The sequence below is a fragment of the Sinohyriopsis cumingii genome, chromosome 4 (assembly GCF_028554795.1).
Source record: "Sinohyriopsis cumingii isolate HCF-2022 chromosome 4, ASM2855479v2, whole genome shotgun sequence".
Classification (NCBI taxonomy): domain Eukaryota; kingdom Metazoa; phylum Mollusca; class Bivalvia; order Unionida; family Unionidae; genus Sinohyriopsis; species Sinohyriopsis cumingii.
In genome coordinates this window covers 65,486,567-65,508,966 of record NC_142964.1, presented here as the reverse complement: position 1 = coordinate 65,508,966, position 22,400 = coordinate 65,486,567, and the positions used below count along the sequence as shown (strand labels likewise).

The 22,400-nt window shown below is 35.9% G+C and overlaps 1 protein-coding gene across 4 annotated transcripts in view; it reads left to right on the top strand.

Annotated features, from left to right (window-relative positions):
- Positions 1-22,400, top strand: part of LOC149801354 (leucine-rich repeat-containing protein 49-like) — a 170,828-nt gene that overhangs the window by 79,016 nt on the left and 69,412 nt on the right. For all 4 annotated transcript variants that reach the window (XM_089955411.1, XM_089955409.1, XM_089955408.1 and 1 more), the window contains one exon: positions 8,486-8,633. In XM_089955411.1, coding sequence (XP_089811537.1) covers positions 8,486-8,633 — 148 coding nt within the window. The remainder of the gene's footprint in view (positions 1-8,485; positions 8,634-22,400) is intronic.

The window sequence follows — 22,400 nt, the reverse complement described above, 5'->3', positions numbered from 1 at the left end:
ACTCATAAATCATTCACGTTATGGACAACAATAAGAAAGATAGTGTGTAGTGATCATCCTAGAAACAAATTACCTCAGCTTATATTGTTTAATGGACTTATTAATTTGTCAGATCAGCTTAGACTGAATTTTATACTTGTGGTTTAATGTTGGAAGTTCTGTTGAATTTTTTGGCTCTTCACTTTTCTCATAGATTGCAATAAATGATTTTTATTCAGTGTTTCAATAATTAATTGTATTTTATGTCTTTGGTGAAAATTTGCATACTTACTTGACTCTAAAAAATAGGCTTACTTCATTAATACTGGAAATTGGCTTGCCTGGTTATTCCTGAAAATGGGCTTACTTCATTAATACTGCAGGTGGACATGAATTATTGTCAACAATTGTAAACACAAGGACAAGAGAACTTGCAGGCTTTTATTCATGGATGCTAGATAAGACACTCTTTCAGCATGTTTGCTTTTCAAGTCGGGCTGTTTGTCAGGGCTCACATGCAGGACCTTAAAATTCAGTGGAAATTGTAATGTGTTCAAATGATCTGCTGACCAAATCAGAATTCTACAACAAAGGTGATAGTGTTCTTTTTGTTGTATATAGCTGAGGAATAGTGAACTCTGATAGTTTATTTTCATCTTGCAGCAGTTTATTATGAGAGATTGATTATAAATAATCCAAAACAAAAAGATCAGTCTGAAGAAACTGGATATTTCACTTAAACGTGCAAAGGAAAGTTTTCGTGTTATACCTTCATGTCACAATGTATCGATGCAAGACAGATTTTGAATTTTGCTTGCGTGGCATACATGCATCGTCACCTTCAAACATCCGTGCAGCTTCACCTCCACCTGTACCATCAACAGAGCCACCACCAGCTTCATCATTACCATCATCAGAAAAAACTAAAAATCCAAAGCCAGTGGTGACAAAATATCCCAGAATGGTGAGGAACAAGACACAGTTTCCTATTGCAACATCAACCATTAGCATCCTTAGGTAGGTCAAGTTGCAGGATTGGCAAGGGTTCTCAGTAGCACTGTGGGCAAGGGGCTAGACTTGATGACTGTCTTTGGTGGTTCTCAGAAGTCAGCTTGCAACCTTATTTACCTTGCCAGATTTAGGTCAGACTTCAAGTTTTTGCTTAATTACTCTAATTGAAGCAGATAAAGGAGAATGAGAAACCCACCAGTAATCAGTGATCAGTGTCAGCTCCAGTTGCATTATAAAAGGGGTAAAAAGCATGATGTGTTGGGATCAGGAAATGCCACCATAATTATATGTAGTTACCCAGTATGTTGGATAAATTTAAATGTTCTTAGTACCATAAGATGATCCAGAGGCTAGAGTCAGCAACTTAAACATCATTAAACATCCCAGATGTCAAAATTGTACTTTATTTGCATCCTTTGTTGGTTAAAATTCAGAGCAAAAACCCATGCGGCAATTTTGGATAGTCATGATCTTAGCTATTTTTAGTTGGGCTAATTGGTAATTAACCTATTCATTGTGAAAATTCAGAAAAAGATATGGATTAGCACCCTCAGCATCATATCGTTGGTGAGAGATCAAAGGGCAACACTCTGCATTCTTGATGACCGTATATACTTGTTTATAGTTGAGTAAAACTGCTAATAACAAATATCCTGATCTGCCATATCATAAAGCACATACAGATCTGGGTCTGTGTTGCTTATCTTACTTCAAGCAGACTACACAGACCAAAGTCTGCAGGTACATTTGTGACATCAGATCTGGGTCTGTGCAGTTTGCAGTTGGATTTGACTTATAAGTGATTAAATATGGTAGGTTAGTGTTAGCATCCTCTACATGCCTAAGCAGGTTAGAAGTAAGCAGCTTCCTTGGATTGGATAGCAGTTTAAGTGTCAGAAACCTGTGAATTTATACAAAGTTTGAGGTCAGAGTTCAACATGTTTTAGTCCTCCATTACACATTTAGCTTCAGCTCAATAACTTTTGAAGAACTTTATGGAATGAAACCAACTTTAAAGAACCTTTTTTATTAAAAAACACACCTAGATCAGTTTAGATTTTCAAATTTTTTCAGCAAAATATTAGAGTCATGGTTCCTGTTTGACTTAGAAATTAACCCTTCAATTTCCACTTGGTGGTTTATGCATGCTTTAATGAATTGAAACCTGATATTTTAATTTGGTATGAGGCTTTACATTAATAGACATTGGTAAAATTTGATTTTCACGATTTTCCAGCAACTTGTTTGATTTGGAACTTTGCCTTTCAGTTGCATCAAATGGGCAGGTGCATCAGTTTCATACTGGTACAATATCACATAGTAATTTGTACAATTTCATATTTTTGATATGACAGCATGTTAAATATCACCTTATGTGATTCTGATTGGCCCAAATTAGCTGATGAAATTCTTGTGCCGTATTCTTTTCACTGATTGGCTGCGATAATGGGAAAATTTCATCACCCTTACCCTTCCTGGAACTTTCTGTTGTTAGTATTATTAATTACTGTATTAATAGCATTTTGGCAGCCACTTTTTAGAATCAGCTGCCCAAAGGAAATTGTGGAAAAGGTCACACCTATCAGAAAATGGCCCATGTACTACCACATGGGCTCGTTACACCATGTATAGATCATGATGTGTTGAAAAATGGCATTAAGCCCCAAACAAGAACAAGAACAACAGCAAATAAAACTTAGGGAATTGGTTAATTAATAACATGCATGTTGAAGGGGTTGGGGGTATATCTGTAACATGGAATCAACCCTATATATAAAAGTAATTGTAACATTAACTTACAGGATTAATAATCTCACCTCTGTTAACAGAAGAATGTGGACATAAACCAGTGTCCAAACTGAAAGAATGTTATCCATACCACAGCATGTTTACGCCATAAAATAGCTCTTATCATGTGATGCAGTTCTGAATTTTTCTGTGTCTGCTTTAGTCTACTGTCCAGATCAAATAATGCAAATATCCATAAATACATTACTGTAGATCTGGAAAATCTGCATCCATAATCATCCCATCACATGAATATCCAACAGTTTGAATCCTTAGAAGTGAAACTGATATTGAGACACTCTCGTCGTTAAACATTCTCCAACCTAACTAATGTATGTGGCGTCATATTGAATTTTTGTACACACATTCAGTGTTGAAAAATTATGTTGTTTGAGTCAAGTATTCTTTTTATTTGGAATGACAGTTTCCCTTTCAGTTATATTTGTTTAAAATTATCCTAATACATTTTACTAGTTTTAGAACACACAAAATTCCAGGGACTATTTTCACACAACAAAAATGAAAGGAGCAGCATTTGAGTTGGAATGAATGGAGATATTTTCTCTTCTTTCACTCCTATTTCCATTAAATTAGAACTTTGTGATAAACAGAATCTCAAATGGGCAATGATGATTTAATATTGAATGAAACAAAATCTCATGTGTAATGAGTATTAAATCATTACCCATTTGAGATCTTCTGTTTTATAGTTATTAGGTTTGGAGACTAGTTGTAAGATTTAATTTTACTTTTTTTCATCACTCAACTGAAAAAAGTGCTATAGGCTTAATTAGAGAGGTTTTTTTCTCTATATTGATCGATATTTCAGACTTTAAAATGTGGCATTTTTAATGACTGAGGGAAAGGTGGCTTTGAAGTTTGGAGTTATGAAGATAAGTCAAGGTTAAATTTGTGAGAAAATGAATTAGGCATATTGATTGTAGAGAATTTACAATGTACAGTACTCCCTTATTATAATATTGTTAATGGAGCCATAGAAAAGTCCACCGTATAGTGAGACCACCTTATAATGTACTACATTATACATTGACTAATAGAGGATCATTATAGTGACTGCAATAATTTGATGCAAGGGATTTTTTTTTTTAAAACCAGGCATTTGAGATTGTGGATTACTAACTAGAGGTGAATTTTAAGTTAGGATTCTATGTATTTTACCTAATGTACATATTCTATGTCACTTTTGAAAATGTTCTCTTTCCAGTATGCTAGATAAATTTATGAAAATTTTGTGATAGTTGAATACTATAATCGTTTTCTGGATGCTAGCATGAAAAGTTAATTCTTTGTCCATGGGTTGGAAGCAAAATAGAGCTAAGAGGTTAAAGGTCAAGTTGTATATACCAAAAAGAGCTCTTGTATGTCAGTGATTACTGTGTCAGACTTGAGACCAGAGGGGCAGGAATGTACGTCAGTGAATAGTATCAGACTTGAGACCAGAGGGGCAGGAATGTACATCAGTGATTAGTATGTCAGACTTGAGACCAGAGGGGTGGGGATGTACATCAGTGATTAGTATGTCAGACTTGAGACCAGAAGGATGGGGATGTACGTCAGTGATTAGTATGTTAGACTTGAGACCAGAGGGGTGGGGATGTATGTCAGTGATTAGTATGTCAGACTTGAGACCAGAGGGGTGGGGATGTATGTCAGTGATTAGTATGTCAGACTTGAGACCAGAAGGATGGGGATGTACGTCAGTGATTTGTATGTCAGACTTGAGACCAGAGGGTTGGGGATGTATGTCAGTGATTATTATGTCAGACTTGAGACCAGAGGGGTGGGGATGTATGTCAGCGATTATTATGTCAGACTTGAGACCAGAGGGGTGGGGATGTATGCAAGTGATTTGTATGTCAGACTTGAGACCAGAGGGGTGGGGATGTACGTCAGTGATTATTATGTCAGACTTGAGACCAGAGGGATGGGGAGTCAGATCCTGCCATCAGATTAGCCTTGATCGGCTGTCTTGGATTGTTCCTAGGCTTTCATCAGGACAATAAAACCTTCATGTATTTATATGCCATACAGCAGTAAAAACACGTATTTAGGAGCCATAATACACTCAGAAGAAGATCAAAACATCCTGTACATGTATTGTTATGCCAGAAAATCTAAAGAACAAAACCAAAACCTTCGGTAAACATACTGACATAAAAACAAACCAAACATTTTGTACATGTATTGATTTGCCATAAAACACTAAAAATATGAAAACAAAACTAAAACATTCTGTAAACATATTGACATGCCATCAGACACTAAAAAACAAAATGAAGGCATTCTTTACACATCAATGTACCATACAACACTAAAAATAAAACCAGAACATCCTATACACATATTGACGTGCTATTAATATTAAAACACAAAACCAAAACATTCTGTACACATGTTGATATACCATAAAACACTAATACATAAAACTAAAACATTCTGTACACATGTTGATATGCCATAAAACACTAATACATGAAACTAAAACATTCTGTACACATGTTGATATGCCATAAAACACTAATACACAGAACTAAAACATTCTGTACAAAGTATTCTTATTCCTTAATATGCAAGATAAAATTAATGTTAATAATTTGATTTGTCATAATTGTTTCTATAATGAATAATCGGGTTTTTTGTTACAGCTCTGTGAAGATCAGCAGGATAGTTGTGTATTCAGTCAAATTTTACACACTGATTATGGTTAACTGACAGAAAAATAAAATCTTTGTCCGATAGATGTTTTTTCAGTACTAAACCAGTAATTTTCCTTATTCAGCAGTTGTCAGTTCCCATCAAAGAACAAAACATGGTTTGTTTACAATTGTTTTGTGTGTCTAGCTCAAGGGTTTTGATTATTTCTTTTCATCAAATTAAAGTTAAACAAAAGAAGTGTCAGATAGAAACACAGTATTATTCTAAGGTTCAAACCACAGATAGAAATGTTTTTAGAGTTCAACTTCTGTGAAAGAAAATACTCCAGTCTTTATTTCAAGGTATGGTGTACAACTGCTTGGGTTTCTGACAATTTGGATTGAAGTTACCGTTTTGACAGTCTTTAATTATAATAGCACAAATGTAGGTAAAGAAATAGGTGAATAGAGTGTCATTGTAATTGATAAAATTAAGTTATTTGACCATGTGTATTTAAAGATCCATGTGAGACACGCATTTAACTAATGTATTTATGTTCTGTTGGGAGCTAATTAAATGATTCATATATGTTGAATCTGTTTAGGTACAATTTGAATATGACATATACAAAACATGTCAAATTGTTTCGTAGCCCAATTGAAGAGGAAATACATGTTTATAAACTAAACATGGATTATTTATTAATACATTGATACTGAGAAGATTTCGTCAAAGATGTATTCATAACTGTGATGGATCCTTTCCCAACATTCATTGAGCTGAATGCAAAAGGGAAAAAACATGGAGATATTAGGAACAGTTTCTTGAAAGTTTTCTGAACTTTACGATTTTTATATGAAACAGCATCTTAATTTTGGATTGCCAGTAATTCAGGTCCTACAGGTGCTTAAAAAGTCATCATATTTAAGACAGTCTTACACTGAAATGTTGTAGAGAATGTGCTTGCTGTACTACACTTGAAGTTTATTCTTAGGTGTGCATGTCAAAGCAAGTGTATATGAAAGAAGAATTGTGATTTTTTGTTATATCTTGGCAGATGTTTACTCATTTCTTTACTAGGATAGATATGTCAATATCTTTATTGAGCTTTATGCATAATGATTTTGCAGATATATTTGATAAATTAAATATGAACCAGTTTTCATGTATACTCACAAGGCTGTTCCTGATAATAGCCTCTGAATATTGTATGACCTGTTGGATACCGAGTGACATTTTCTCTACTTTTTTAACACTAAGTTGATCAAATACTGTCCTTTAAAGTTTCATAGTTGCCTTCACCTGATGTATAAATTAGAACCTCTAGAAAGGGGCTACATTGTACTGATTCAATTGATAGACTTGGCTAGATTGTCATTGAGATAATGAAAGAAAGATTTATAGAAATGGAATTGAGATCTGTAGGTGTAAATGTTACTATGTTGAACTACATTTAGATTTATTCTAGTCACCTGTGGTTTGATATAGATTAATAAGTTGATATGAAGCCAAGAAAGAACAAATATCATAATATTCATGGATTCCAAATGGTAAATAAGAACATGCCGTATGTGTTGAACATTTGATTGTTTTCACAATGCAAAGCAGTGGTGGATAAATACGCTGCCCAGCAGCCCTGGGCAAGCTGATAATTGCAAAGGGCAAGTTAAATTTTAGCATACTTGCACAGAATTTTATGCAGAAGAAAAAGGAAAACTATGCAGTATTGATTCTGGAAAAGTATAAAAATCTGACGTTTCTTCAACCCTGTGTCTTGTGCAATAATTCTTGATCCTTAAGTAATAGATCAGGCAGCTTGGAGAAATATGCTGATCACATGCAATGTGAGGATATAGCATTTATTGGTATTACTTGCATTCTAGAAGTAAAAAGCTTTACACTTTCCAGTTTTTGACACAAAATTATCAGTGTATTTTTCAGCATGTGTTGGAATTGTATCTCCTATGTTGGATAGCAGGAAATATTAATTCCTTCAAATTGTTCTTCAAAATAGTGGTGTTGGATCACATCATGTCATGCTATGGTTTGACAATGGAATCTTCAGTTCCATGCATATTCTTTAAGTGTATACTTCAACATGCATGATCTGATATTTCTGATCTGTTGTGTGTTTAGCAAGCTTGCTTCTTAGCTAGCTGGCTAGAATGGATCACAAATCTCCAAGTTTTGGAGGAGGAATATTCCCACTGTCACAGATTATTTACAAAGGAACAGATTCAGGGTAAATGCTAATTTTTATTAGTGTGGTTTTGTTCCTATTTTAATATATGCTTGAAATGATTTGTTGCCATCATGTTGGTGTACTTTAGTTTAGAAAATATGGAATTTTGCAACTTCTTCTGAGGTTCTAACACACACACACACACACACACACACACACACACACCCCCGGTATATGGTTGACCATAATATAGGTTGACCATAAAGGACAGCTTGTTCTGGTCTCCTTGGTATACAAGTTTTAGCATAGCTGTACATAGATTTATTTTATTTTCAAGAGACCAGTCATACTCTGAAAAGATACTCACAATATCTATCCTATCCCCTACCCCTCTGTCAGTCTCAGGGATGTAGAATAGGCCATATGTATCCCACCCCCTACCCCTCTGTCAGTCTCAGGGATGTAGAATAGGTCAGATGTTGTAAGAGGTGACATTTTTACCCAGGAACATGTCCAGCTAAGGAGATCTTGGGCATTTTTAAAAGAGCTAAAAAATTTGACTTTTGTATTTTAAGAGTTTTTTCCTTTCTTGCCTTTATCTTTGTTCTGTGCACCTTTTTGGGGTTACTGAAATTTATTCAACACATGTGGCCAAGATTGTACAGATGTGTTGTTAACCCTCTCTCCCCACATTTTTCTATTCTTAAGACACTTAGGCTTTATTAAATTGTACTGAGTTCCTATTACTCATCGGTATGTGACCTGTATAATGGTGGTCAGTGATTTATTTCAATGGAAATAATTATGAAAGCTTATGATGTCACTTAAAATTTGTAATTGCTTATGAAGCCTTCCTTTTGTATGTTTCAGTTTTGAGGACATTGCCTGTCTAGGGGAGTCTAATAGCTTGTCAGAGGTGACTCTGGATGGGAACCCCCTGACAAATGACCAGTACTACAAGCAGATCGTGCTGCGACACATGCAGCAGCTCAAACAGCTTGACATGAAGAGGGTCACGGTCAGTCAGAGACTCTTTGTTAATTCTCAGATTAGATTATAGCAGGCATAAAACTGACATAAAATAAAACTCATAAAAGTATCAATATTTGTAAGAACATTATAACCTTGATAACATCAACATTAATTATTTAACAGATTTCCATTAGAGTAATTTATTCTTCAGTATCATCATTAAACATCATTTTTCCTGCATCCCTGAAATCTTGAACAGCCATGAACTCAAACAATGACTTTTGGCCCACATCCTTTTGACATTTAGCTCTTCGAGATTATGCATTTCTGCTTTATATGAAACAGCCATGAACTCGAACACTTTTGGCCCATATCCCTTTGAGCTTTTTCAGTTCTAGTTTATATGAAACAGCCATGAACTCAAACAAAAACGTTTGGCCCACAGCCCTTTGAGCGTTAGCAATTCTACTTTATATACATCATGTCTGTTGTAGGCATGAAAGATAGTCATGCTTAATGTAGAGATGAAGAATAGTCATACCTAATATATATAGGAATGGAGGATAGTCATGCCTGATGTAGAGATGAAGGATAGTTATGCCTAATGTAGGGATGAAGAATAGTCATACCTAATATACATATAGAAATGAAAGATGGTCATGCCTAATGTAGAGATGAAGAATAGTTATGCCTAATATATATATATATATATATATATATATATATATATATATATATATATATATATATAAGAATGAAGAATAGTCATGCCTACTGTAGGGATGAAGGATAGTTATGCCTAATGTAGGGATGAAGAATAGTCATACCTAATATATATATAGAAATGAAAGATAGTCATGCGTAATGTAGAGATGAAGAATAGTTATGCCTAATGTAGGGATGAAGAATAGTCACACCTAATATATATATATAGGAATGAAGGATAGTCATGCCTACTGTAGGGATGAAGGATAGTTATGCCTAATGTAGGGATGAAGAATAGTCACACCTAATATATATAGGAATGAAGGATAGTCATGCCTAATGTAGAGATGAAGAATAGTCATACCTAATATATACAGGAATGAAGGATAGTCATGCCTACTGTAGGGATGAAGGAGAGTCATACCTACTGTAGGGATGAAGAATAGTCTTATCTAATATATATATATGAATGAAGGATAGTCATGCCTAATGTAGAGATGAAGGATAGTCTTGCCTAATGTAGAGATGAAGAATAGTTATGCCTTATATATATATATATATAGGAATGAAGGATAGTCATGCCTACTGTAGGGGTGAAGGATAGTAGGCCTAATGTAGCGGTGAAGGATAGTCAGGCCTAATGTAGGAGTGAAGGATAGTCATGTCTAATATAGGGATGAAGAATAGTTATGCCGTAGGCAGGGATGAAGGATTGTCTTGCCTATTATAGGGCTGAAGGATAGTAATGTGCCTACTTTATATAGGGATGAAGAATAGTCAGGGCTAATATATATAGGGATGAAGGTTAGTCAGGGATGAAAGATAGTCATGCCTAATTTAGGAATAAAGGATAGTCAAGCCTACTTCTGGTATAAGAGATAGTGATCCCTAATGTAGACATGAAGGATAACCAAGCCTACACTAATGTAGGAATGACAGATAGTCATGCCTAATTTATGTTGGTATGTAGGATAGTCAATCCTGTTGTAGGGATGAAGGATAGTCTTGCTTACTATATGGATGAAGGATAGTCTTGCTTACTGTACAGATGAAGGATAGTCATGCCTCCCGTATGGATGAAGGATAATCATGCATCCCGTATGGATGAAGGATAGTCATGCCTACTGTACAGATGAAGGATAGTTATGCCTAATTTATATTGGGATGAAAGATAGTCAAGCCTTTTGTACGGATGAAGGATAGTCTTGCTTGCTGTATGGAAGAAGGATAGTCATGCCTACTGTATGGATGAAGGGTAGTTATGCCTAATTTATATTGGGATGAAGGATAGTCAAGCCTGTTGTAGGGATGAAGGATAGTATTGCCTACTGTATGGATGAAGGATAGTCATGCCTAATTTATATTGGGATGAAGGATAGTCAAGCCTGTTGTAGGGATGAAGGATAGTCTTGCCTACTGTTTAGATGAAGGATAGTCATGCCTACTGTACGGATGAAGGATAGTCATGTCTACTGTTGGGATTAAAGACAGTCATGCCTAATGTAGGAATGAAGGCTAGTCATGCCTAATGTAGGGATGAAGGCTAGTCATGCCGATTATATGGATGAAGGATAGTCATGCCTAATGTAGGGATGAAGGCTAGTCATGCCTAATGTATGGATGAAGGATCGTCATTCCTGATGTGGGGATGAAGGATAGTCATGCCTATTGTAGGGATGAAGGATAGTCATGTGTAATGTAGGGATGAAGGATAGTTGTGCCTAGTGTAGGGATGAAGGATAGTCATGCCAATTATATGGATGAAGGATAGTCATGCCTGATGTGGGGATGAAGGATAGTCATGCCTGTTGTAGGGATGATGGATAGTCATGCCTAATGTATGGATGAAGGATAGTCTTGCCTAATGTATGGATGAAGGATAGTCATGCCAATTATATGGATGAAGGATAGTCATGCCTAATGTATGGATGAAGGATAGTCGTGCCTAATGTAGGGATGAGGATAGCCATGCCAATTATATGGATGAAGGATAGTCATGCCTGATGTGGGGATGAAGGATAGTCATGCCAGTTATATGGATGAAGGATAGTCATGCCTAATGTATGGATGAAGGATAGTCATGCCTAATGTAATGATGAAGGATAGTCATGCCTAATGTAGGGATGAGGATAGCCATGCCAATTATATGGATGAAGGATAATCATGCCAGGTATATGGATGAAGGATAGTCATGCCTAATGTATTGATGAAGGATAGTCATGCCTAATGTATTGATGAAGGCTAGTCATGCCTAATGTATGGATGAAGGATAGTCATGCCAATTATATGGATGAAGGATAGTCATTCCTGATGTGGAGATGAAGGATAGTCATGCCTATTGTAGGGATGAAGGATAGTCATGCCTAATGTATGGATGAAGGATAGTCATGCCTAATGTAGGGATGAAGGATAGTCATGCCATTTATATGGATGAAGGATAGTCATGCCTAATGTGGGGATGAAGGATAGTCATGCCTAATGTAGGGATGAAGGATAGTCTGCCAACTGTATGGATGAGGATAGTCATGTCTAATGTAGGGATGAAGGATAGTCATGCCAATTATATGGATGAAGGATAGTCCTGCCTAATGTAGGGATGAGGATAGTCATGCCTAATGTAATGATGAAGGATAGTCATGCCAATTATATGGATGAGGATAGTCATGCCTAATGTAAGGATGAAGGATAGTCAGGCCTAATGTAGGGATGAAGGATAGTCATGCCAATTATATGGATGAAGGATAGTCACACCAGGTATATGGATGAAGGATAGTCCTGCCAATTATAGGGATGAAGGATAGTCATGCCTAATGTATGGATGAAGGATACTTGTGTCTAATGTATGGATGAAGGATAGTCATGCCATTTATATGGATGAAGGATAGTCAGGCCTAATGTAGGGATGAAGGATAGTCATGCCTAATGTAAGGATGAAGGATAGTCATGCCTAATGTAGGGATGAAGGATAGTCATGCCAATTATATGGATGAGGATAGTCATGCCTAATGTAAGGATGAAGGATAGTCAGGCCTAATGTAGGGATGAAGGATAGTCATGCCAATTATATGGATGAAGGATAGTCACACCAGGTATATGGATGAATGATAGTCCTGCCAGTTATAGGGATGAAGGATAGTCATGCCTAATGTATGGATGAAGGATACTTGTGTCTAATGTATGGATGAAGGATAGTCAGGCCTAATGTAGGGATGAAGGATAGTCATGCCTAATGTAAGGATGAAGGATAGTCATGCCTAATGTAGGGATGAAGGATAGTCATGCCAATTATATGGATGAGGATAGTCATGCCTAATGTAAGGATGAAGGATAGTCAGGCCTAATGTAGGGATGAAGGATGGTCATGCCAATTATATGGATGAAGGATAGTCACACCAGGTATATGGATGAATGATAGTCCTGCCAGTTATAGGGATGAAGGATAGTCATGCCTAATGTATGGATGAAGGATACTTGTGTCTAATGTATGGATGAAGGATAGTCATGCCAGTTATATGGATGAAGGATAGTCAGGCCTAATGTAGGGATGAAGGATAGTCATGCCTAATGTAAGGATGAAGGATAGTCATGCCTAATGTAGGGATGAAGGATAGTCATGCCAATTATATGGATGAGGATAGTCATGCCTAATGTAAGGATGAAGGATAGTCAGGCCTAATGTAGGGATGAAGGATAGTCATGCCAATTATATGGATGAAGGATAGTCACACCAGGTATATGGATGAAGGATAGTCCTGCCAATTATAGGGATGAAGGATAGTCACTCCTAATGTAGGGATGAAGGATAGTCATGCCTAATGTAGGGATGAAGGATAGTCTTGCCTAATGTAGGGATGAAAGATAGTCAGGCCTATTGTAGGGATGAAGGATAGTCTTACCTAATGTAGGGATGAAGGATAGTCTAGCCTAATGTAGGGATGAAGGATAGCCAAACCTAATGTAGGGATGAAGGATAATCTTGCCTAATGTAGGGATGAAGGATAGTCATGTCTACTGTTGGGATAAAAGACAGTTATGCCTAATGTAGGGATGAAGGATAGTCATGCCTAATGTATGGATGAAGGATAGTCATGCCAATTATATCGATGAAGGATAGTCATGCCTAATATAAGGATTTAGGATAGTCATGCCTAATGTGGGGGTTAAGGATAGTGATACCAATTATAGGGATGAAGAATAGTTGTGCCTAGAATAGGGATGAAGGTTAGCCATGCCTAATGTATGGATGAAGGATAGTCATGTCCAATATAGGGATGAAGGATAGTCGAACCTAATGTAGGGATGAAGGATAGTCATGCCTAATGTATGGATGAAGGATAGTCATGTCCAATATAGGGATGAAGGATAGTCGAACCTAATGTAGGGATGAAGGATAGTAAAGCCTAATGTAGGGATGAAGGATAGTCATGCCAATTATATGAATGAAGGATAGTCATGTCTAATGTAGGGATGAAGGATAGTCGAACCTAATGTAGGGATGAAGGATAGTGATGCCAAATGTAGGGATGAAGGATAGTCATGCCTAACATAGGGATGAAGGATAGTTATGTCAATTATATGAATGAAGCATAATTGTGCCTAATGTAGGGATGAATGATAGTCAGGCCTAATTTAGGGATGAAGGATAGTCATGCCTAATGTAAGGATGAAGGATAGTCATGCCTAATGTAGGGATGAAGGATAGTCATGTCTAATGTAGGGATGAAGGATAGTCATGCCAATGTAGGAGTGAAGGATAGTCAGGCCTATTATGCCAGTTATATGAATGAAGGATAGTCATGCCTATTATGCCAATTATATGAAGGATAGTCCTGCATAATGAAGGGATGAAGGATAGTCATGCCTAATGTAGGGATGAAGGATAGTCATGCCAATTATATGAATGAAGCATAGTCATGCCTAATGTATGGATGAAGGATAGTCATGCCTTATGTAAGGATGAAGGATAGTCATGCCTAATGTATGGATGAGGGATAGTCAGGCCAAATGAAGGGATGAAGAATAGTCATGCCTAATGTAGGGATGAAGGATAGTCATGCCAAATGTATGGATGAAGGATAGTCATGCCAATTATATGAATGTAGGATAGTCATGCCTAATGTAGGGATGAAGGATAGTCGAACCTAATGTAGGGATGAAGGATACTCATGCCTAATGAAGGGATGAAGGATAGTTATACCTAATGTAGGGATGAAGGATCATCAGGCCTAACGTAGGAGTGAAGGATAGTCATGTCTAATATAGGGATGAAGGATAGTCATGCCAATGTAGGGGTGAAGGATAGTCAGGCCTAATGTAGGAGTGAAGGATAGTCATGTCTAATGTAGGGATGAAGGATAGTCATGCCAATGTAGGGGTGAAGGATAGTCAGGCCTGATGTAGGGATGAAGGATAGTCAGGCCTAACGTAGGAGTGAAGGATAGTCATGTCTAATATAGGGATGAAGGATAGTCATGCCAATGTAGGGGTGAAGGATAGTCAGGCCTAATGTAGGGATGAAGGATAGTCATGCCTAATGTAGGGGTGAAGGATTGTCAGGCCTAATGTAGGAGTGAAGGATAGTCATGCCTAATGTAGGGATGAAGGATAGTCATGCCAATGTAGGGGTGAAGGATAGTCAGGCCTAATGTAGGAGTGAAGGATAGTCAGGCCTAATGTAGGAGTGAAGGATAGTCATGTCTAATATAGGGATGAAGGATAGTCATGCCAGTGTAGGAGTGAAGGATAGTCAGGCCTAATGTAGGAGTGAAGGATAGTCAGGCCTAATGTAGGGATGAAGGATAGTCATGCCTAATGTAGGACTGAAGGATAGTCATGCCTAATGTAGGGATGAAGGATAGTCAGGCCTAATGTAGGACTGAAGGATAGTCATGCCTAATGTAGGGATGAAGGATAGTCAGGCCTAATTTAGGGATGAAGGATAATCATTCTTAATGTAGGGATGAAGGATAGTCATTCCTATTGTGGGGATGAAGCATAGCCATGCCTAGCATATGGAATTTTAAAGTTTTTTCACTTCTTGTATTTAATCATATTTATGTTTGGTTCTTTACCCATTTGTCAGCCAGTTTGATGCAATTATTGTTCATGGCTGATATGTTCTTTTTCTTAGACAAAATTGTATTGAATTGCAACCTAATCCTTTTGAAAAGAAAATATTTAAATTATATATAAATTTGATTCTCGTCTTCTGTAGATGTCTCATTACGATAGATTTCTGATTAATTGCACTGGCTTTATCATGAGAGAGTCTGCCTTACAGATTGTGACTTTGACATTATCCATAGCACTGTTGTACCATGCCTGTACTGCTGACTTTATTACCAATCTAATTTTCTTTCTAAATGTTAATTTTATTCAGTTCCGTAGGTGGACAGGATAAAGACAGAGAAGGTTCATTAGACAATACTTTGATTGATATTTTTACTTGATTTATTAATTTGGGAAATATTTTGGGTGAAAATGTCTTCTTCATGTTTGCAAATCACCTGTGATAAAGACATTTGGTTGCATATGATCTACCAGGTTATTGTTTTTCATGATGTCAAATATAAATTCACTGACATACCCAATCTTGCTAAGCCAGTCATTGTTAGTCCAACACTCTTCAACATGATGAACATTTAAGGACTAAATTCACTCCAAAAACATGGTAGATGCTGAAATATGTTAAATTTGTGCCAATTATTTTGTGTAGACCATCTTTCTTTGTGCTGCTGAAGCAGAAATGCAGTTGTTCCTATGTTCAATATTCATTTGTGCATAACACCCACCCATCTGTAAATCCAGTACATTGTTGCATAAGCTGCTGACAGATTAATGATGATTGCTTGTGTGTAACACCCATCCAGCTGTGAATAGAGTACTCAGATACAGTGTTAAGCTGCTGACAGATTAATGGTGATTGCATGTGTACAACACATCCAGCTGTGAATGGCATACACTTAGGGTTAAGCTGCTGACAGATTAATGATGATTGCATGTTTGTAACACCCATCCAGCTGTGAATTGAGCACACTCAGACACAGTGTTAAGCTGCTGACATATTAATGATGAGTGCATCTGTGAACACCCATGCAGCTGTGAACAGAGTACACTCAGACATATTGTTAAGCTGCTGACAGATTAATGATGATTGCATGTGACACCCATCCAGCTGTGAACAGACTACAATCAGACACAGTGTTAAGCTGCTGACAGATTAATGATGATTGCATGTGACACCCATCCAGTTGTGAACAGAGTACAATCAGACATTCTTTTACGCTGCTGACAGATTAATGATGATCGTGTGTGTGTAATACCCATCCAGCTGTGAATGGAATACTCAGACACAGTGTTAAGCTGCTGACAGATTAATGATGATTGCATGTGACACCCATCCAGCTGTGAACAGAGTACAATCAGACATTCTGTTACGCTGCTGACAGATTAATGATGATTGTGTGTGTGTAATACCCATCCACCTGTGAATGGAGTACTCAGAAACAGTGTTAAGCTGCTGACAGATTAATGATGATTGCATCTGTGTAACACCCATCCAGCTGTGAATTGAATACAATCATTCTGTTATGCTGCTGACAGATTAATGATGATTGTGTGTGTGTAATACCCATCCACCTGTGAATGGAGTACTCAGACACAGTGTTAAGCTGCTGACAGATTAATGATGATTGCATCTATGTAACACCCATCCAGCTGTGAATTGAGTACAATCAGACATTCTCTTACGCTGCTGACAGATTAATGATGATTGTGTGTGTGTGTGTGTGTAATACCTATCAAGCTGTGAATGGAGTACACTCAGACACTGTTAATCTGCTGACAGATTAATGATGATTGCATGTAATGCCCATCCAGCTATGAATAGTGTACATTCAGTCACACTGTTAATCTGCTGACAGATTAATGATGATTGCATGTAATGCCCATCCAGTTGTGAATAGTGTACATTCAGTCACACTGTTAATCTGCTGACAGATTAATGATGATTGCATGTAATGCCCATCCAGTTGTGAATAGTGTACATTCAGTCACGCTGTTAGTCTGCTGACAGATTAATGATGATTGCATGTAATGCCCATCCAGTTGTGAATAGTGTACATTCAGTCACACTGTTAATCTGCTGACAGATTAATGATGATTGCATGTAATGCCCATCCAGTTGTGAATAGTGTACATTCAGTCACACTGTTAATCTGCTGACAGATTAATGATGATTGCATGTAATGCCCATCCAGTTGTGAATAGTGTACATTCAGTCACGCTGTTAAGCTGCTGGCATATTAGTGATGATAGGATATGCAGGAGTATTTAATAGTTGTAACAACTGTTATTTGTACATAGCTAAGCATTAAAAAATCAAAAATTAGTAAAGAAATGTATAGATTGTGTTGATTTTCTTGTGCTTCTCATAGTTGAATGCTTATTACAAAGTAAGGGTAATTACATGGAGAAGATTGGGAAAAAGTACCCTGTCATCAATTGTATACAGAATAATAGTTGACTGAATATTTACAGATTCTTCCACTTTGCATAGCTTGAAGACCACAGACTCATTGTGTGAAATACACATATAGAAATATGTTGTTCTATGAATTTTGTCAGTGTGACACGAGTGAGATCACTTTGTTTTTTTTCAACAGAAAGTTTGCATGGAACATTTATAGCAGTTAATAAATGTCTTGTTTATTTTTCATTGACTAAATCATTTTCTTTCATTGGACTGTTATAGCAATTGTTAAAATTGTGTAAGCATTTATTTAAAAAGTAAGAGACAGGAGCCGTAACCAGATTATTTTAGTTCCAGTCTGTTGTGTGATAAACATAACTAAACAATGATGTCACAACAGTGACATTAGTGTAATGATGACATCATTTCAAGCTGTGCTTTGAGAATTAATTTAACAAAAATGAACACCATTACTAATTCATTACTGTGCTAGTTCATTATAGCAAACAGCATTCAATTGACGTTGACCCTGATCTGCATGTAGTTTACAAAAGGCAACATGGGTTGATGTAATTTAGTGCCTGATATGCAGTATTTGCAAGGTGATGTAGTATACTTTGATCCAGTTTATAATAAGTCATGAATATATATTCTGCAATATTACCAATAATTTTCTAAAGATATAATTATAATGCATTTGTTTATTTAAAAATGAAAACAAATGATAATGATTTGCAGTAATTTATATACATTTAAGAATGATAATAACAACTTTTATCAAACACATGCTATTATTTGGGTAAATTTGCCAGTTATGAAGACTTGCCGATTGCTAAAGTGGTAATTGTGTTCTGTTAGACTAATACAAAACTATTACCTGAGTCAATCCTTGATCTTGCTGACCTAGGTGTTTAATTTTGCTTCTGTTCCAAAGCTACTTAGGCATGCAGAAACTTTATTGTAAACACAACAAAAACGGTGTTTATTTGGATGAAGAAACTCTTTCATTATATCATTAATTTGCTACTTTATGGTTGTGTTTGGATGTAGAATACCTTTTTCAATATGCTAAGTAATGCAAGGTTTATACACCATGAGTTGACACTTATATCAAGTCTATTCATGACACTGAACCTTAATTTTCTGCATTCATTTTTCTTGCATGAAAAAGGTTCAGATTTAAATTTTTCTAAAAATTTTTTCTCAGAAGAGTCTCACTCATCATTGTTAAGTTAATGACATTTTATTTTGAAAGACACAAAAAGTAATGAACAAGTGACCTTTGGGACAGGTTGGACTGCACTTACCTACCTACCTACCTACCTACCTACCTACCTATAGGTCCCCAAGTTCTCATGCATCTCACATTTTTCCGCCCCCCAAAATATTTTGTGGCAGAAAGATATTTGTGAAAATTTCTTTACAAGCATTCAAAGTTGGTATGGAGAGTTCTGACAAATAATAGTACATTTGTGTATTTAAGTATTCATTGTTTTGAAATATGTGTCATTTTCAGTTCCAGATTATCTATTGCTTCAGTTATAATATTATCCTTTCATAGTCTTCTATTAAACTGTTCATTTATCAATGTGAGTTTTTTCTTTCTTAAAACTGTACTTCAAAATTTCACCCTAAAATAATATTTTACTGTTGAGATTTTCAAAAAAGTTTTTTTGTTGTTTGACAACAGTTAGATCTACATCATTGAAAATGTGTAACTCTTAATTAATGGGGATTTCAGGTGACAGTATTTATTCTCTCAGGTCCTCAAAACAATGTAAGTTTGAGGATGATAATAAAGGTTAGTTCTTGCTACAAGTATATTTTTTTCTGTTTATTTAGTGCCTTGGCTACAAATATTCTGTTCTAAAGGTCTGATTAATGTCAACAGACCGTGACTGTTAAAAAGCACATGGTTTGATTGACAGATTAGTGCTATGTCTTTAGAATAGACTTTGAGATAATTGTTCATTTATGGGATTATTTTTAAAAGAAATTCCTTTGCAGGACTTATAATGAGTAGCAAACAATGAAATTTATGGTACTATTTTTCACTAAAAGTTCGTGTACTTCTCTACCCCCATTTAACCATCTGACCGTGACTGGTATAGTCCTCAAGCAGTTTGGCTGTAGAGAGTTTAGTTAGTACACCTGTGTTGGTTGTCCCACAAAGAAACAATTTGTAAAACCTTATGACCTTTGAATTTTACTTTAAGCTCTTTTATTTGACACATTTATGGATAAACAAATCAAAGACAGTTGAATATAACAAGCAGGAATTTACAAATCCACTTACCCCACTCAGGAACAAAGCTCAGATTAGGTTTGGGCAAGATCAAGTTTGCAAGGCACTTGCCCACAGGCATGTCCAGAAAAATTGGGACATAGCTACAATAAATTTTATTTGAAAAAAGGTGGTCTGGGTCAAATACATAAAACATTAGCTCAGTGCAGACTATTTTACTGAGACGGGGTCTTGTTCAGTTTAAATGCTTTATGTTCTGCAAGTTTTATACCACCATGATCTCATCACGGTATACATATCAACACCTTTATTCATCATATATATGTAGCACATTCTACTTCTACATAATTGGACACAGTTTCTTTTATCTATCATAGACATTGTTTCTATCATGTAGTCAATGTCAAGGTCAGTGTGGCATTTCCTCACACAGATGTAACAATGTGAATGTGAATATTTACTCTTTAAAGCAAGTTTTGACGAATACTGGTACATATTTATATTTTAACTTATCAGTTATATGTTAATTGTAATATTTGTGTCATATCCAGGATTTGCCAACTTTCAGGTCCAAAGTTAGCCTCAAGCAGTTTGTCAGATTGTTGACTCTAAATGATTGGCATGTCAAAGATTGTTTTGATGCATGCCACACATTTTATGGTGAATAGGTGTTACCAACTCTTTTTAATCCACATATATATTTCCATGTATTATTTACATATATTTATTTTATAACTTTATTTATCAGCATATGTTTTAAGGTGCCAATATAGATATAAAAAGTGTGAATATAATGTGATTTCATTAAAATATATTCATATTATATTTTATGTCATTGCTTAATTCATGTTCGGTCAAGCCCAGATTTTCCAAGGGTAGGTTCAATTTTGCAGTCAGCAAGCTGACTTTTATAAAATGTGTACATTCATGACAACATTTCAGATATTGTTGATATCCAGTTGCTTACTATATGTGCCAGTAAAATGTAATGTCCAGCAAATACAGCAAACTCAGGATTCCCGATGCATTGATTCATACCTACCTACCTACCTACCTACCTACACAGGTTTTAACAGCTGCTTCCTTGCCATGAGGCATGCTGGGATTAAGACACATGTGCCTAAGAGATTTGTTAGGGCTTTAGGGGCTGGAAATGTGTCTTTTTTAATGAGTATTTGAAAATAATGCAGAATTGCCATATTTACTAATTTGCTTAAAGAAACTTTGCTCATTGGCGTAGAAATGGATATTTGTAAGTGGGTCATGACAAGAAGAGGGGTGTGTGCTTATTAAGGCATGTTGAGATATTGTGTTAAATACAATACATTTAGGACCAGGCCAGCTATGAATACAGATCTTTTTGTTTATGTTGAATGTACACCTAGCTTTGAACAGGATAGACCCAGATCTCTGAACCCATAATGCACTAGAAGATAATAGATTATGCTGATAATTTTCAAAGTGTTTCAAACAAGTGTCAACCCTATTTAATGCCAGTGCATTATGGGAAGGCAGATATGGGTCTATACTGTTGTTAAGTTGCATGCACATTATATGGGGTTAAATAAGGTAAATAGCTGTGATTGAAGGCACTAGTGGGGGAGGTCACGAGACTCGCTAATGATAGGGTGATAATCAATACACATGGTATCTGAATTGAAATCGATCTCATCATATAGATCTGACCTTGCTCATATTTAAATAATAAACTGCTACACCATAGCTGTTCATTTCTTATCTGTACTTAACTTTGTTTGCCCAGTATTGATTTATATGTTCAGGTCAAGATTTGTAAAAAAAAATTAAGAGCAGAGACAATCTTTCACTGAGGTAATAGGACTACTGTATTGTCAAGTATTCATGGAATTTCTTTTTTTGTGTATATTTTTAACAAAGTTTCAATTATTTTGAAGTTTGATGGCTGAAAATATAGACTACAAGATTCAACTTACAAAAATATGATTGATGTGGTGCTGACACAAGAAAAGATTGTACAATTTTATTGAAACCATTTCATGTACCATGCTTTCAAAATGTTTTCGTCTAATAGGAAGTGGAATATAGTGGTCCATTTCTTACTTCAGAATAATATATATCTTTTACAAAAAGGAAATATGGCAGACATTTGAAAGCAAAGATGCACCTGTTGGTATATAACATTTAAAAAATGTTTCATTGCAAATGTAAAGTGAAATTTTCCTGGTGTCAAAAATGAAAATAGGCTGTGACAAGTGGAAAAATAAGATGTGAACATGATGAAAATAAATGATGACTTAGAAGTGGGTTCACGAGACAGAAGAATAACCTTAAAGATTATCAAGACTGAAAACTGGCAGCTGGAGCTGAACATGTATAAGCTGTACTTATTGTTTTTGTCATCAGAAAGCTGCAGT